Below are 16,978 nucleotides of genomic sequence, written 5' to 3'. Positions count from 1 at the left end.
GCTAAGATTACAGCTAAAGAACCTGTGGTTGACAAAAACTTTACCTGCTACAAAAGGGTTCCAAAAGTTAGCCTTGTATTTGAAATCACGTACATTGGCACTGCACTTTCAGACAGAATAAACTTGCTGCATTTACCCATCTCCAAGACAGCTCTTACCCGAGACAACCTATGTATTCTTAGAATTACTTCAGGCAATTATTTTATATTGGTTTGATCTATATTATCAACTTTTGTCCCATTCTCACTAGTCTTATTTTGCTGTTATAATATAATTTTCATTTTATAATTTTATCTTTTTGGTAGCATTAACCTGCTGGTAACATTAACAGCCCCAGACAGGTCAAGTAATAGTCTGGGATCCATCTAGGGAGTCCAGTAAGGGGCAAAAAGATACACAGCCGGAGACAGAAGGGTCCATCCATGGGACTAACACTGGTCCAAGGTCCATCCTGGAGGCAGGGGTAAAACATAGCTCAGGCAGGGACAGGTGTGCAGAGGGGCCGTAGGTGTAAACCCCCAGTGAAGCTAATCAGGGCCATTAAAGACCTCTTCAATACCCTGGGCCCTCATAAAGGTTGAATTTATACTCAGCAATCTGGTACCACTAAGGCAATGCTTTTATGTATTTGGCAAGGTATGCTCACAGGCTTGATTAAAGAATTTGGTTTTAATTCCACTATTAATATGTCTGTATACACATTAAGATCTTGTCTTAGACTATTACTGTGAGAAAAAAAGAAAATCCCTGGGAATGTGAAAAGAAAGCCATGCTGTACAGTAAGGAGTTGCCTCTCTGTTCACTAATATGGGAAATGTAGTTAGAAGCAGAATTTGAAGTAGAAATTATACATAGTTGCTCCTGGAAATAAACTGACAAAATTTGGCAACGTTTATGTATGTGCCATCATTAAATAAATATGAATAGTATTTTTAAGTATCAGGCAATTTGTGAAAAATATCTTTCCTGTTTTTCCTTCAGCTCCTTGTGGGGACAATCTTTACGATGATGATGGTAAACGCCTCCCTCCGTGCATCCCAGGGGCCTGGCTCACTCCTGCTATTATGGCCTGTTACCTTTTGGTGGCAAATATCCTGTTGGTAAACCTGCTAATTGCTGTCTTCAAGTATGTAAATGATCATGTATCTTTGTCTTATTGTTGAGATAAAGTTTCTGTGGGAGCCCATCAACTGATTTTGTAAGGGTTTGCATTCACTCTCAGAATCTCATTATTCTGTGAATGTGACTGGCAAATACTGGCAACAGGGTGTACCCTGGAGAAGAGTGAGGAAAGGTGGCTTTGAATTTGCCAGCAACTGCAGCAGTGTATGTGGGAGAACCTGGCTACTTCCAATTACCTTTTAATGGAGAGTGACAGGCCTCAAGGTTGCTCTGGAAAGATGACAAACAGGATCCATGAAACCTGGCACACCCCTGACAGAAGCCTGTGTAGCCACTGGCAGTCACAACGCTGCAGGAGAACAGCAGAAAAAAACTCTGAACATCAAAAGCAGGAGGCATTTCCACTACATCATCTGGCTTCTTTTTCTTTTTTTTTTCTTCTTGTTTTGTTTTCCATTTAAAAAAAGAAATTAGGGCCTTGGAGAGTTCTTTCACAACCCAAAAGAATAGTCTGTATTGCCTTGAACCAAAAAGAAGGATGGCTATGTGTTGCCAAGGTCTGTGGCCAATCCAAGCAACATGCAGTATGCACATAGCTGTATTCGGATTTATCTGGAGCAAAACTAAATAAACTTCTGCTGCTTGTTCTTCCTACCTGCACTTAGGTTGCATGCTTTTCTTCTCATGATGTAGGGATTCAAAAAAAAAGAGTATCTACTTGCTGGCAATACTTTCTGAACAGAACACCTGAGAAAAGAAGGTGATCCATTTTTGTTGCCTTCAAACTTGGAGTGTTGGAGGGCTTGTTGGCGTAGGTAGCTTGTGTCACAAATGCAAAAATAGTACTTTGTGTGCCCAGAAATCTGCAGCTCACAAAGCCTGTCTTTCATTTGATGTATGTAGCTTAAAAGGTCATGAATTTAAAGTACTCAAATGCCAGTCACATAGCTGGGGAGAAGGGGAAGAATCTTATAATGGTAGCTATTATTGGCTGAAGGACCAAGGAATCAGCAGTTTGGGAAGTAGGTCATGCTGTTAACTCCTGCCATCCCAGCCTGCTTGCAAGGGGTTGAGATCTAGCTGGGCAATTCCTGCTATAAAGGAGACATGGAATGTAGGCAGATTGTTATTTATTATTGGTAAATAGTCTCATATATACTTAACCTAAAGAAAGCAAAAGCTATGTGTACACAGGAGTCAAAGACATGTTTTAACTGGTTTTATGAATGTAGATATTCTAAAGCACATAAAGTTAGGAAATAAGTGGACAGAAAATATAAAAAGGAAGTTGCAGTATCATCACCATCATAAGAAGTGGAGTGAGCTGTCTGAAGATACTTTAAAAATAACTTGAAAAGCCTTTTCTAAGACAGAATATCAAGTCTGCTTTCTCTTAGTTGGTATTTCATAACTGTGACTATTGTTATCTCTGGATTGAATTCTATCATTTCATATCAACTGGATTTCAAAATTAAACATCTTTAAAACACACCTTACTTTGCTGTAAAATGATGAAGCTTCTAAGAATAAATTTCTTTACAAGAATATGCACCATATTTTCAAATCAGAAGTTTGAGGGAGTAAAGTTTGAATTTAGGACACTTTGTGAAAACTTGAAAAGTCTTCTATGTAGGTCAAGCTGATTAGCATATTAAAGGCAAACTATGTGAAGCTTCTGAGTTTAGCATACAAAATACTTTCCATGGATTTAATACTTTGTGTAGCATCAAATACTGGCATGTGTTAAAAGAAATGGTTTATAACCAAGCCCCTAAATACTAATTATGTGATGCATAAATCGTGTGAATTTCTTTTCACTAGCACCTAAGGGATTTGTACAGTAGGAGCTGTCTGAGAGGAGGACTGTTCTGAGTGGTGCCTGAGGGATGCAGAGCACCTTCTGTTTGCTACCTTCAAAAGGAGTAGTGAAATCATGAGATCAATTTAATCCTTAGTTCAGTAGCACCAACAAAGAGCTGAACCAAGCAATTCATGTGGCTCCATGAGGTTATTTAGCACCTGCTTTTTTCAGCATAGTACTTGCTCAATGATAAGGAAGATTAGGGACCACATAGAAACTGTACCTATGTTTCCTTTCAGCAATACCTTCTTTGAGGTAAAATCAATATCCAACCAAGTCTGGAAGTTCCAGCGATACCAGCTGATCATGACATTCCATGACAGACCTGTCCTGCCACCACCAATGATTATCTTCAGCCACATCTACATAATCATCAGGCGGATCTGCTGCCGCTGCAAGAAGGGTGATGGAGACCAGGACGAGCGTGACAGGGGACTGAGTATGCAAGAAATCTTCTCTAAATTGAGCCCTTTGCACCATATTAGCAGAAAGCAGCAGCTTCTGCAACACTGAACAGTTTTATTCACCTTGAGCATCAGGTGTATTTGCAGAAGACAGTATGGGCCAATATTTGTATAAAGTTAACAGCTCTTGGGCTCTGTGGGTGCCTGAGAACCCACACCTCTCTGATGCTAATGAAAACCTCCTGTAACATGCTTTCTTGAAACAGTGAGATGGTGTCTACGCAATCCAGGGCTCTACCAAGTTCTAGTGAAGTCCATGTGTTGGGATGGGCAAATAGGAGTTTTAGAAGAAGGGATCACAGTTCCAAATGTCAGCTATAGTGTCAGCTCTGTGATTGTGAGCAATCTGTGACTAAGAGTATCCTCCCTATCATTTAGAGATTTATCTGTCATTTCACAGGGAAACTGTGAGGATTCTTCTCCTAATATACTCTGAAACTGTTAGTTATTAGTTTCATTATATGCCTCATGAAAATAATCAGATGCTCACAATTATTCCTCCATTTCTACGTTGCAAACATATTTGCACGATAGGAAAAAGGAAAAGGAAAAAAGGAAATGTAATGCTCCTTCCAAATGCAAAGAGACAAATCCAGATAAAGGATGAATTGTTCCCGAAAGCTTATATTCCCCTTGGATTTTTCTTATGCGATTATAAATTTCTTAACATCTTATCCAAAGAATATCTGTGAACAATCTGTTGAGTTTATCTGGTGCCTATAACTGGCATCCTTTTAAGAACAACAGTTGAATGAAGGAACAGTCAAACTGGCAGAGATTGCCCAGGTCTTTATCTTGTAAAATCTGGTCAGTTTAATGCAGAGCTGTTAAATAGTACCAAAGTCATTCAGAACATAGAGCCCCACGTGGATGGCCGTGGAAGCAGAGGATGGTCATAATGCATTCCATTGCCTTCACAGCTCTGCCCATCCTTAGCTAAATGCTCATTGCCTGTTTAAAAAAATCATCTGTTCAGTTAGTGCAGGAGTAGAATCTGCAATATGTCCATGTCCAAAATAAACTGCTAAATTGGATTTAAATTGACTGCCAGAAGTTCAGAAAAAGGAAACTCCTCTTTTGTTCTTCTCTTTTGCGTAGAGTTATTTCTGAATGATGAAGAGCTAAAAAAACTGTATGAGTTTGAAGAGCAGTGTGTAGAAGAATACTTCCAGGAGAAAGAGGATGAGCAGCAGTCATCTAATGATGAACGCATCAGAGTTACCTCTGAAAGGTACCTATTGTAACAAAAAAATCCACACCATTTTTTGGGAACAGTCTTTTTAATATCTTCTTTATAACCACGGTTGAGTTAAAATACAAAAGATTTTGATCTTGAAGAAAACCACCACCAACTCAGAAGCTGATCTGAATCCCAAATAACTATCTGAGCAGGTGCATCTCTCACAAGAGCAAACATTTTGTTACTTCTGTTATGTCACTAAATCTGCTGGTTTGGGTAGCTTTGTTATAAGAACATTTTTGCTCATGATTAATTTTATACCACTCATTCATCTGAGGGTCACAGTTGCACTTTTTATCCATTTGAGCAAATTGCTGCTTGTTGAGTTTCCAACAGTTCATCCAACCATGAGAAACTTGATGAAGCTTAATGACAAAAGCACTGAGGGTTCTTCCCTTGGACCTGTGGTTTACATTAGGATCTGGCACTCACAACTGCTGAATTTTAATCTCTGCCAGAGATACTCTTGCAGGCTTTGAACAAGGCATTTAGCTTTTCAGTATGAACTTCTCCATTTAAAAAATGGGGGATATTCACATATAAATCATTATGCTATTCTGAGGACTAGGTAATGTTTGCATATTGCTGTGTATGCACACAGTGCTAATGGCAGCAGCCTTTTTTACCAGGTCACTTGGCAGGACTGTTCTCAAAGGCTCTGCCTGTTCTGTCAAGAGTAGTAAGTCAGTCAAGAGATGGGGTCTTCTGTCACTTCCTTGAAATGAAGAAAAATTCTCCCTGGAATAAAAATTAAACACATTTTAAACACTCTTTCACCTAAAGCTACCTTATAGTATTTTGTTGATTAAGTACTCCATGTACATATTTATCTATATATCTGTATGTATCTTCATTTTAACATTTGTTATGAATTAGCTCTGTGAGCCATATAATTCTTTAATAGATAAACCTTCTTCTCTTGAGAGAGGCCCTGAACATCTTGCATTATTATATTTGAAATTTGAGAATAGAGAAGTAAATTAAACCTGCTACATGTATTCGAGTAGTTTCTATCACACTGGTTATGCATGGCAATTTGTCAAAATCCTAGGTATTGTGGCAGGGAATAAAGCAGGGCTGATAAGCCTCACTGATTCACTATGGTCTGTGGCCACAAAGCAGATTTGCTTATTTCTCATGGCTTTTTGCTCGAGATGCTTCGTCATCTTTTGTGTGTGAGAGCAAAAAAACGTTAATTTAATTTCCACAGTAGAGTTACTAGTACATGATCTCTAAGCCACATTCCAATTAATTACTTTTATATGCATTTTTCTAGTGCCATCACATCCATTATGATATCAATGATAAGAAGAAAACGGAAAAAGTATTATTTTAATTGAACTAGACAATAGTTCTACTCCTTTCAGCTGATACATAATAGAAAGGCAGTTCAAGAGCTAAAGCAATCCCATCAACACCAGTATATGTTTCTCTCTCATACATCTGCAAAACCTGTTTTACAACATGCTTTGATGCTATTTTAAGTCACCCTGTGAACATGTCACTAGAAAGTACTGTTCATGTAATTAATTTGATGTTTCACAGTGAAAGAGAAAAACTGAGCACACAGTGGGTGGCACACAGAGAAATGTTAATAGTAGTCTGTCCCTAGGGACTCTCCTGCCATGAATATAAGGGCAGAGTTCAAATACCACTCTAATATGGTGTATGGAAAGCATAGGTAACAAGAAAATGCTTGTGCTTTTGATGCTACACATAAGAAAAAAGAACAAGGCATGATACACACCACAAAACTCTGCCTTAGGAAGAAATCGGGAGCTGGGTGCCTGTAATGGGTTACTACACCATTCTACAGGTTCTGGTCTCTGCTTCCTCTTTTATACCCCACAGAGTTGAAAATATGTCAATGAGGCTGGAAGAAGTGAATGAAAGAGAACATTTTATGAAAGCTTCTCTCCAGACAGTCGACCTTCGGCTCTCTCAGCTGGAAGAGCTCTCTGGTCGGATGGTGAACGCTCTGGAGAAGCTGGCAGGTATCGACAAATCAGAGCTGACGTACACGCGCTCGTGGGCGTCGTCAGAGTGTGATGCTGCTTATCTCCTGAGACAGAGCAGTGTGAACAGCTCTGATGGTTACAGCATGTCCAAATATCACATCAGTGGCGATGAGCTGACCTATGATGACAGCACCACACCTATGTCGCCAGCCATGCGTAAAAAACCCCATTCTATTGGTACCAAAGAAGATGGAACAGACCCAAGGATGCTGGTTCCAGAACACCAAGCTGGACTCCATAGCTCGAGTGCTAATGCAGTCACCACAGCAGATCACAGTAAATCTACATCAGAAATTGCACAGAATGTTTCCAGAACCCATTCTGGTTCAGGTGGTTTGGGGAGTGAAAAGAAGGGGGTTTTCAGTAGTGATGGAATGATTCCTCAAAGTGTAAACCAGATGAATGCTGTAACAAACAGTCAGTCAGTAGCAGGGTCAGATTTTCAGAACACTCAGTTAAAAGTAGAACGTACCAAGTTAGAAGCAACCATCTCTTATCCCTTGGACAAATCCAAAGCAATGCGCTATTTTCCTCCTGAAACTTTCAGTGCTTGTCAAACCACTATGATGAAGTCAAGGAGCTTTATATTTGCACAAGGTAGAAAGCTGGTTGGAGGAGTTAACAACTGGACCTCGGAGTATAGTACCATTATGGATCAGGTGTGCCCTTCTGCAGTTGAACAGTGGGCCACGGAGTGGAAATACGAAGTTGAGCAGCAGCTTTCTCAAGAGCGTCCTCCAGAATACCCCGGCTTGATCTCTGAAGCAGAAAGGCAAGCTGAGGAGAAGCAGACAGACACAGATGACGATAGTAACGTTGGTGAAGCAGGTATGAGTGCCTCTTACACCTCTATGCCTGCCACTGTCAAAGCCGAGAAGGAGAATTTGCTGTCAGTAAAGGCAGAAAGGACTTCTGGGTTCCCATCAGTACGCTCCAAGAGTTTGCACAGCCATTCCCGGAAAGCCAAGTCTGTGAAGGACAAATTAAATAGACCAGGACATGCCAGCAGTGTAACTAATTTGGTGGTAGCATTTGGCAGCACAACAGAAGAACAGAAAACTAGGCAAGAAAATGCATCTACAGAAACTGAATGTTAAAGTGGCTTATGGCCCCTGTTTTACCAACAGTCGAGAAAGCAGCATGACTAATTGAACAAATTAGGGTTTTTAAAATTAATTTCTAAAGAAGAATTTTGGATATATGTGTTTCTCTTCTTTTAAACTTAATAGATACATGTTCTGTTCTTAAATAAATGCTTGCTGGGTTGGGTGAAAGGGAGATGTTCTCTCAGGGGCAGATAAAAAGTAGGTACAGTCCACAGTTGCTGACTATATAGATCTTCATTTGTTCCATTTCAGCCTCCCTCATAAGCTCATTTACTGACAAGCTCTTTATAAAAGCTCTTAGAGGAAGAACAATGTTATAATGTAATAATTTTATCAGAAGACTTCTCAAACTGAACAAATTTTTAACCAGCCTTAGTTTTATCCTTACTTAGGCAGCTGGTTTCTTTGTGGCCATGGTGTTTTTCAGATCAAAACAAAATTGTTGGAGGCAGGGAAAAATTATGCCGTCCCCTCTTTCACTTCTGATTTCATGCACACTGCTTAGCTTCTCTTTCAGAATGGCACAACATAGCAGTTTTCATCCACTAAAAGAGGTCAGAGTGGCAAAATACAGTTGTGTTTGGAGAAATCTGACCTGGAAAGCCATGTGTAGACATATTCTTAACCTGTCCTTGAACTTCAGTGGCATAATCTTGCTTTCAGAATCACATCTGTCCCCAACCCAAAGCATGCTGACAGCCTTAAACTGTTGAAAAACAGTGATCATTGTTTCAAAATGTTTAGGAAGACTCTAAGAATATCAAGTACATGGAGATTTTAATAATTGAAATCTGCATTAGTGTTTTGTATAAATAAGGATTACAATAGAAGTCCATGTAGACTTTGAATAAGATTGTGGCTTTTCTTAAATGCCTGCAAGGGAAAACAAAACAGGAAAGGTGTTCTGATCAGGTGAAATAAAAATATAACCAATCTTTGCTTGAAGCAAATCTACTGTGACAAATTCATCTTTTGTTTTGCAGTTTCATTATAACTCATGAGGAGCAAGGAACAGTTTCTACAAGTCCGTCTAAACAAAATATAAATTTTCCAGCTGAGAATAGAAATTCTGTATGTTTTCTTGAGTAAATTTCAAAAACAAATGTCAGAGGGGAAACAAAGTCTCTACAGCAAAAGTGTTTTGAGGACTAATGCTGGAAATCAACATCAGTAGTTAGATTTACCCAGAGCACGTGTCTCAGCAGTGGCATTTGAAGGCCTAGGTTTTGATGATTTTCTTCATAATAGCAGGGTGTTACTTGCCTCGTTCCTCCCTGTTAAGTTTTAGGAACTTTGATTTCCCAAATATTCAGCACCTGTCTTTGCAGGGGATGCTTACCATGGAGCAGATCATTTTGAAAATGAGTTAAAGGCATGTTACTTGTTCACAGAATATTGGTCAAAGCTTTATGCTTAACTCAATACCTGTCAGGACTCATTCATGCACTAGTTTGTAAAGACATTTCTTTTTTCACTCACTGTCAGCCCCACAGTGCAGGTGTCAATGTCCTCCTTGACAATGATGCTTACAGCATTTTGAAATGCAGAGATTGATGGAAGACTATACAAATGCATTAATGGTATCTGATTTTTATTGTTTGCATTATATTTTCATACTCCATCCATACTTACACCCTGAAGTACTGTTACCAAACTGAATGATTGTGGAAAGTGCATAGACATTCCACAAAGTTCAGTCATCATTTCCTTTGGAATTTTGCTATCTTGGTTCTACTAGCAGGTTTACTGGTTTCCCTGCTGTTGGAGCAGTGTTGACATTTTGCTTGTTTTCTTCAGCTTTAGGGAACTTGACATTTTGTAAAAACAGAATGACATTTGAAATTGTTTCACTTCCATGTTTACTTCTGTGTTACCATTCTGTGCAACTACATAGCCATTGTGTCAATGTGGTTAAAATAGCCTCCAGTTTGCCAATGCCTTTTTATTGTTTGCCTGCACATTCACCAGAAATGGAGTCATTAACAAACACAGAGGGATGCAGCTTTTCAGCACTGTGCTAAACAAGCAGTACGCATTGTGGAATGGAATACAGTGTGTTGCATACCTCTTGTTACATTGTCTTTATAAAATGTGTGTTAATCATGCTTTTGACCACCTAATTTTTTTAGTATTTACATTGAAAATTTATGTGATAGCATGTAGATTTCAAACGAAAACATTTTTCCTTTGTATTTATATACTTCCTTTGTGTAAAAATATTTATAAAGAAACACATGAAAAATATGGCAGATTAATTCAGTATAACAATTTTTTCTCTATAATGTCAAAACACTTCACTAATCTGTTTCTTCTTATGCAGTGCATGGACTGAACATTTTCTAAAGCAAAGTTTCTTTCTTAACATTTGCCAGTAATTTTCCATAAAATTTTCTATACAGGGATGATTTTAAGAGGTTTGAATATTTTCTGTGCTCTCACACAGCATGAACTGAATGACAACCTCTCTGCCATTAAATGTGAAGTAAGCACACTCTGGCTTTGGCAGAGTCATTTTAGACAAATGGCCATTTTAATAAGATTTAAATATGGCTTTCTATGTGCATAGAAGATCAATAATAGATTTGGAGCTCACTAAGCAGAATAATGACCAACCCATTTGCATGTCTGCCTCCATGCTTTCTTGAATACTGGCTGAAAAGATGCAGGCAGAGAATTTGCATTTCTGAAGGGGCATGTTTAATGCTGCTTTTCAGGAAGATGTGTCCCCCTTTACTGCTAAGCATGGGGTGACTTCACAGCAGTGTCACCATGAATTCCATTGCCATGATTTATTATGTGCTTGACCTATACTGCAGCAGGTCAAGCTGAAAGGGTGTATACTCTAAGGCTATGTCTGTGCAGAGATATTACACTGAGGTAATTTAAATTTGTTCATCTTACAGTATCTTGTAATACAGACATTTCCCTTTCCCTCAAGGCAGATGTTTTCAACATGGTGACTAATTGTCATATTGACAAAGGCAGGTTCATAACCCTACCACCTGATTCCATGAATTACCCCTTTTTACATTGCATCATTCAGGGACTAGCTTAACTTTGTACTCACAAGCCTCTCGTGTTGCAGAGTCACTCTGTCCATTTTAGAAGCTGGATTTCAATACCTGAGAGCCAAGAAAGTCCATTTTCCATATTATTTACTAATCCATTAAAGTAGCCATTGAAAACCTTCCAACTATGGTTTTTCCATGCTGCTTATTTGGATGCTTTCCAAGGTTCTGTGCTTGACTATCATCTTTGGCAAAATAAAAATAAATAAAAATAAATTTCTAAATAAAAATAAAAAGAACACATCTGCAAGGCCTAATCAGGAAACAGGAACATGAGGAAGGTGCATGACCAAGGATGTTAACAGATCATTTCATTAGCTCTGCAAGATGAACAGTATTGTGCCTTGTTACAGGTGTTCTGGGCTGACACAAAGCCATTGTGCTGCTGAGCCCTTCATGTGGAGCAGGTGAGTTCTCCAAATGACAGCAGCCATTGGGACACAGTGCTGGGTTCCAACAGATGCTTCTGCTGCACTGTCCTGTCCAGCAGGTCACTTTACCTGAATTTAGTGTTGCACTCAAAAGCTGTTGGGAGCTGAAAGGAGGCACACCTTGGATGTAAGGTCAGGAATTTATTGTTAGTGTAACGAATTTTAACAGTCTAATATATGAATTATTATTAGTTTAGATCTATATAATTGTAAGAGAGAAGAGACAAGAAGAGAGAACAGAAAAGAATATTACTGTGCTACTAATGGAAGAACAGAATAAGGTCAAGTTATTCAATGCACACTTCCTGCTATCTACCCCTTATTTTGACATTTATTCACACCTGCTCTGATCGTCCATCTAATGGTCAGTGGCTACAGTGAGGATAGTGAGGAAATACTGCCAGCTGTCAGCATCCCAGCTCCTTTGTAGGGTGAGCATGATGTTCATGTTGTTTCTTCATCCTTATTTTTGCTACTTTAGGGGCATTTTTATGTGTGCTACAAAGGTACATCTTGTTTTTCATCACTGGTCTTTAAATCCTAAAAATAAGCCTGAATTTCCTCGTCATTAGAAAAATTGCTTTCACAGCTAAACAAACGAGGGCCAGCTCAAGGCAGGTTAAGGCAAGTTCTGACAAAGCAGCCGTGACAAGCCTCAGTCCTGAGGCCTTACCAAGTCAGCATAAAGTCTGTGGCCTGTTACTAGCAGTGACAATTAGCTTCTGTTTGCTGGGTTATGAGGCTACATTAGCTCTAGGGGTGTTTTCTTCTCACTGAAACCATTGCAGATAAATATTCTACCACATGCAGCGGTCACCTAAACTGAAGATTCAGCCTAATTGTGGACTTTGATCCCCCATTGTGATCCAGCATTGCACAGGAAGGCATAAGCAATGTAAGGACCTGGTTGATGTGGCCATTTAAAGGCCATTTCAAATGGTAGCAAGGCACAGGAGTTTGGGGTAGTCGTACAACAGTACCGAGCAGTTGTTTGCATTGTAGGCTGACAAACCACAGGCCTCGGGAGAAGTGAGACAAAGACTATAGATTTTCTTAAAACTGCAATTTTATTTTGCTTTTTTCAACTTCTAGCCTTATCTGCAGAAACAAAGTTTGATATGGCAAAGTGGTGCTTTATGGTCGATGCCCTCTACCTTTACAATGGATGTAAGGTATGTTTTCATAACAGGCTTTAAGTTATTCTTTGCAGATATTCAGCTGAAATATTTAAGTGCCAATATTCACCTAGTGCTTGGTGTTGCCATAATGAGAAAGAGGATGCATAATTTCATGTGCCTGCTCCTTTTTTGTCTCTGCAACATGAAACCCCCTGTAAAACCACAGTGCTTCATCATGCATGATTCTAGATGCAGGCATCTCCCTTTGTTTGCCCTAACTGGACTGCTGTGCTCAGCGAGCAGTAACCTGAGCAAACCAACAGCCTTCAAAAAGGGCCATGGAAAAAGATTAAATTCTAGTTTAGAAGCTCTAGTAATTCAATAGTCACTATCATAATACCTGTGTGAAATAGTATAAGTCAAGGTGGAACACTGTATTATGAATAGCACCAAGTAACTCTAGGCAAGTAGTACCTACACAATGATTAACAAGGAAAGTACTCTTACATGACACAGCAAAAGTTCCATATCATTAAGCCTCCACACAAAGAAGACAGCCTCCACTTCACAGATAGGCCCTGCAAAGGAGGCTTTTTTCCTGAGATACCTCAAGAAACTGAAACTTCTGCATAGTTTTTATGTCTCTTGTATATTTTTGGCCAAGACTGTCAAAGTTGCTGTTCTGTATAAATAATGACATTTTAAATGTTCTTCTAGATCTTCATCAAGGACATTCAGGAATGACTTTTTTTTAGCAACTGCTTAATAAATTTAAGGCATTATGCTTTTATTCTGTAAGAGGTAATCCAAACCTGTAGGGCTGGCTTCCTCACAAGTCCCCAGCCAGAGCCCCACACTTCTGAGTGCAGGCTGAGGCAATTTGGGTGCACAAACTATTGAGTGCACAAGTAGAGAAAGAGGTGTCCAGGTAAAGTAATAAACTGTAATGCTTCCAGTGAAAAATAGAACTGACTTTCATCAGTGAATCCCTGACTTTGCAGACTTGCTGCACACTTGCTGTAGCTCTGGGCACATAGCTCAACTGTGAAATCAGACAACGTTTGTGTCTTTTTGTCTTGGAGTTCAAACCAATAATTGAACCAGTCTTCAGAGAGCTATGAAAACATGTAAGTTGCCATAGAAATACAGGCCTGGAAGAGATCATCTGCACTAGGCAAGTTCAGCTATGTCAATACCATCAGTGGCAGATGGTGGTCTAACCTGTTCTTAAACATGTCTAATGAAAGCCATTCTCTAATCTGCTGAGAGATCAAAAGGGACCATGGTGAAAAATCTGTTCTGATTTAACCCCAGCCCTCATGCATTGCACAAGCCAAAGCACTTCCCCAACCACAGAGCTGCCTTGTGAGGTTGTACCAGAAATTTTAGGAAGGTGCCTAACCTGAGTGTGCACTGAATACAGCAGGTTATGCACCCCAGCCATAGCTGACAGATAATTATTTGCACTGTCACAAAAAGTGGCACTTTATGTAAAAAGAGCCCTGGGAGACAAGCACACAGTGTGGGGAGTGATACCACTGGGAAGCAGGCCAGGTTGCTTCTCAGAGTGAGAGTGGCTGAGTGAGAGGGTCCTGGTCAGACTAGCACACAGGAGATACCACTGAATAACAAGGTAGAGGCAAGGAAAATAACTGCCGAGTAAAAAAAATTATTTTTTTAAAGAATGAGAATAACATGAGACATCTGCAGTCTTTTCAGTTCAGCTGGCTTTGTTGCATAGCTGTCTTCCCACCATTCTTTGAAGGCTGCTCTCATAGAACAAAGGCATTCTCAAGAATCTTTGGCTTGGCAGAACTGTTTGAAGAAAGTGAGCAAGTGAGGCAGAGCTGGGATGGCCAGAGATGGGCGGGCAATTGAGTTCATTGCCAAAAAGGAGCCGGAGGATTTCCCTGCCTGTCCTGCCTGCCCACCCTGCTCTGCTTGTCTGTCCTGCTCTGCCTGTCTGCATCTCACTGCAAGTTGTGACAATTAACTTGCTTCTCCGAAGTACTCAATTCTGTCAAATCAGCCTTCTTCTCCTACTGGCATAGAACTCTTTCAGTGGAAGCTTGTAATCAGTTCCAGTAACAATCCTCACAAATCTTGTGAGAGCTTAGTTTTGATTTTGTTTGCTCATTTTCAGAACAGCACTGCAATTTCAATGTGTCAGTGCAGTCCTTAATGTAAATTTTTGCTATCCTGTGATCATCCTCTCATGAGTAAGATTGCTTTTGCAGCTACTCCTAAAAAGTCTCTGTGCTGATGCAGAAACACTTGTAATTCTGATGTGGTGTAAATAATCATAATTTATATTATCACTGGCAAATTTGTTATGTGCAATTTCAAATCTGGGCAGTTTCTGCCTTCCTCATCCCCTCATTTTCTCTTCCCCCTCTTTTGAGTTAAATTCCCTTTCACCAGTGTTCTGAATATGAACAAAAACTTTAAAGAAGGATAACGATAAGGGCTAGTCCTTATTAGGGCTAGGGATTTAGGTTATGAAAGGGGATGAGAGGAGCTGTGGTTTGCTCTCACAGCGCTCAGCTCTACACCACCAGCAGCATCTGCAGCACAGTGCACTCTCTAAAATGGACTGGGACATGAGATCATGCCAGGCTGAATAATCCCACTTAGACAGTGATGTTTGCAGCATAAAATAAAAATTATATATGTGAAAATAGAGGATAAAGTGAAGGGCATTGTCTGTCAACAGCAGTAAGATGGGACTTTTGTGCAAGGAGATGCCATTGTTTTGAAAAGTACACTGGGATTGGTTTTACCTTTTCTATCTACAAGTCCAAGAGCAGGGTGCTCTCCCCTGGGCTGTTGAACAGCATGAGCTTTCCTCAACCTAGGCAGGTGTCAGTGGATTGTTTCCCTCCTCACTGTTCAATCAAACCTTTCTGCTGCAATCAGTGGGGCATCTCCTCTAAATTGTGGAATCCAGATTGTGCCCTAAAGTCTGTTCTTTCATTGAACACACACTCTCAGACTTCACAAAAATTCCAGGTCTATAATGCAATATAATATACTTTCTATTAATGAGGGAAGATCTCAACCTTGCAGCTGATGTTGAGTGCTGCATGTGTCATTTTGTGTCTAAAAATGTGTCCATTTTTCTAGAGTCTTCACCACTGTGCTGTAGCAGGCCTTTACTAATGTTACATTGCACGTGAGCTGTTCCATTTTCATGACAGTATGCTGACCAAAATCATGCTTTTTAATAAGGTGAGGCTACAAAATACCAGCCATTTGTTTGTCAGGTCCTGGTCTTCAGCTCTCACCCCTAAAGCATGGTCCTTGCCGTGAACTCTGCTTAGCTCATAGCTGGAACCATGGCTGTGGTGTACCAGCAGGCAGGGGCCAGCCCTTCTTACCCTACTGAACACATCAGACCTGGCTCCAAAATCTGGAGAGACCTGGTGGTTTGACCCAGTTCTCTTGTGACTGTATCATCAGCAGGAGAAACCAGGCTCTCCCCCTTCCTTAGATCTCACAGCTGACAGACCATGTACTCCTGATCTAGGGATCTCCATTAAACCACCTTTCCATCCAAACTGTTGCTTTGTGTAGGAGGTATTTCCACTGCCAAGTTCAGAGCAGTCATATATTTACCAGCAGTATGGACCTTTATGGATGCCATAGGCCACTAAGCAAACATGAGCAGTTAGTTACTCAGTTTCCTACTTAGAAGAGATAGAAGTGATGGATTTGGGCAGTTTAGGTAGGTGCCTGTGTAATTTCCATGTTCTGGAGAAGCTCAGGTGAGCAACACATGAGTGCTTGGAAAGCTTAAAGGGAATTATACAAATGTTGGATAAACATCCAGCTGCCACAGTCAGCAGAGTTGCAGAGTGGGAGGGTGACTGCAGCAGCCGCCTGGGGCATCACAGAATCACACAGAATATGCTGGGTTGGAAGGGACCCACAAGGATCATCGAGTCCAGCTCCTGGCCCTGCACAGAACCATCCCCAAGAGTCACACCATGTGCCTGAGTGTTGCATACACTCCACAGCTGTAATATGTACACCTTGTGTAAAGGGTGACGGCAAGAACTCGATTGCAGTAAGTGATTCACAGAGTCAGAGAATGTCAAGGGGTCAGCCTTGATCACCCTGTTCCGAGCCCCCAGCTTGAACTAGAACAGGTTGCGCAAGGCCTTACGGAACCTGGCTGTGAACAGTGCCAGGAATGGAGCAGCCACGACCTCCCTGGGCAGACTGCGCCAGTGTCTCACCACCCTCTCTCCACCCTGCTGGAGCTGGATTTTACCGCTGCCTTAGGAGACAGCCCTGGGTAGCAGTAACTCCTGCAGGCCCCCGAACGGGGTTTCAGTTCCCACGGGGCTCTGAGGCCAAATTGTGGCAATCCTGTGCTTCGGCAGCCGGCCTCGCCCGCCGCAGGCCCCGCGTTTGGCTGTTCCCTGGGGAAGGCCCGGGCCGGGCAGGAGCGGGGCCGGCAGGCCGGTGACCCGCCCCCGGCAGTGCGGCCGTGCCGGGGCTGCGCGGTGGCGCGGGCCGGCCATCACCGCCGGGCCGCTTGTTCCCTC

At 40.9% G+C, this 16,978-nt stretch overlaps 2 protein-coding genes across 11 annotated transcripts in view; both read left to right on the top strand.

Annotated features, from left to right (window-relative positions):
- Positions 1-11,004, top strand: part of TRPM1 (transient receptor potential cation channel subfamily M member 1) — a 91,368-nt gene extending 80,364 nt beyond the window's left edge. For all 10 annotated transcript variants that reach the window (XM_042038952.1, XM_042038953.1, XM_042038946.1 and 7 more), the window contains 4 exons: positions 982-1,126; positions 3,223-3,422; positions 4,546-4,678; positions 6,539-11,004. In XM_042038952.1, coding sequence (XP_041894886.1) covers positions 982-1,126; positions 3,223-3,422; positions 4,546-4,678; positions 6,539-7,802 — 1,742 coding nt within the window. In that variant the 3' untranslated portion in view covers positions 7,803-11,004. The remainder of the gene's footprint in view (positions 1-981; positions 1,127-3,222; positions 3,423-4,545; positions 4,679-6,538) is intronic.
- Positions 11,005-11,571: 567 nt separating this feature from the next.
- The window catches only part of MTMR10 (myotubularin related protein 10), a 42,666-nt gene continuing 37,259 nt past the window's right edge, over positions 11,572-16,978 (top strand). The window contains exon 1 of the mRNA XM_042038956.1: positions 11,572-12,482. Within this exon, the coding sequence (XP_041894890.1) occupies positions 12,429-12,482 (54 nt within the window). The 5' untranslated portion in view covers positions 11,572-12,428. The remainder of the gene's footprint in view (positions 12,483-16,978) is intronic.

This window comes from Corvus kubaryi, unplaced genomic scaffold, assembly GCF_017639235.1.
Source record: "Corvus kubaryi isolate FWS band 111438036 unplaced genomic scaffold, C.kubaryi_AGA036_p1.0 37394, whole genome shotgun sequence".
NCBI lineage: Eukaryota > Metazoa > Chordata > Aves > Passeriformes > Corvidae > Corvus > Corvus kubaryi.
The sequence above is the reverse complement of the archived record's forward strand: the minus strand, read 5'-3'. Positions and strand labels throughout refer to the sequence as shown.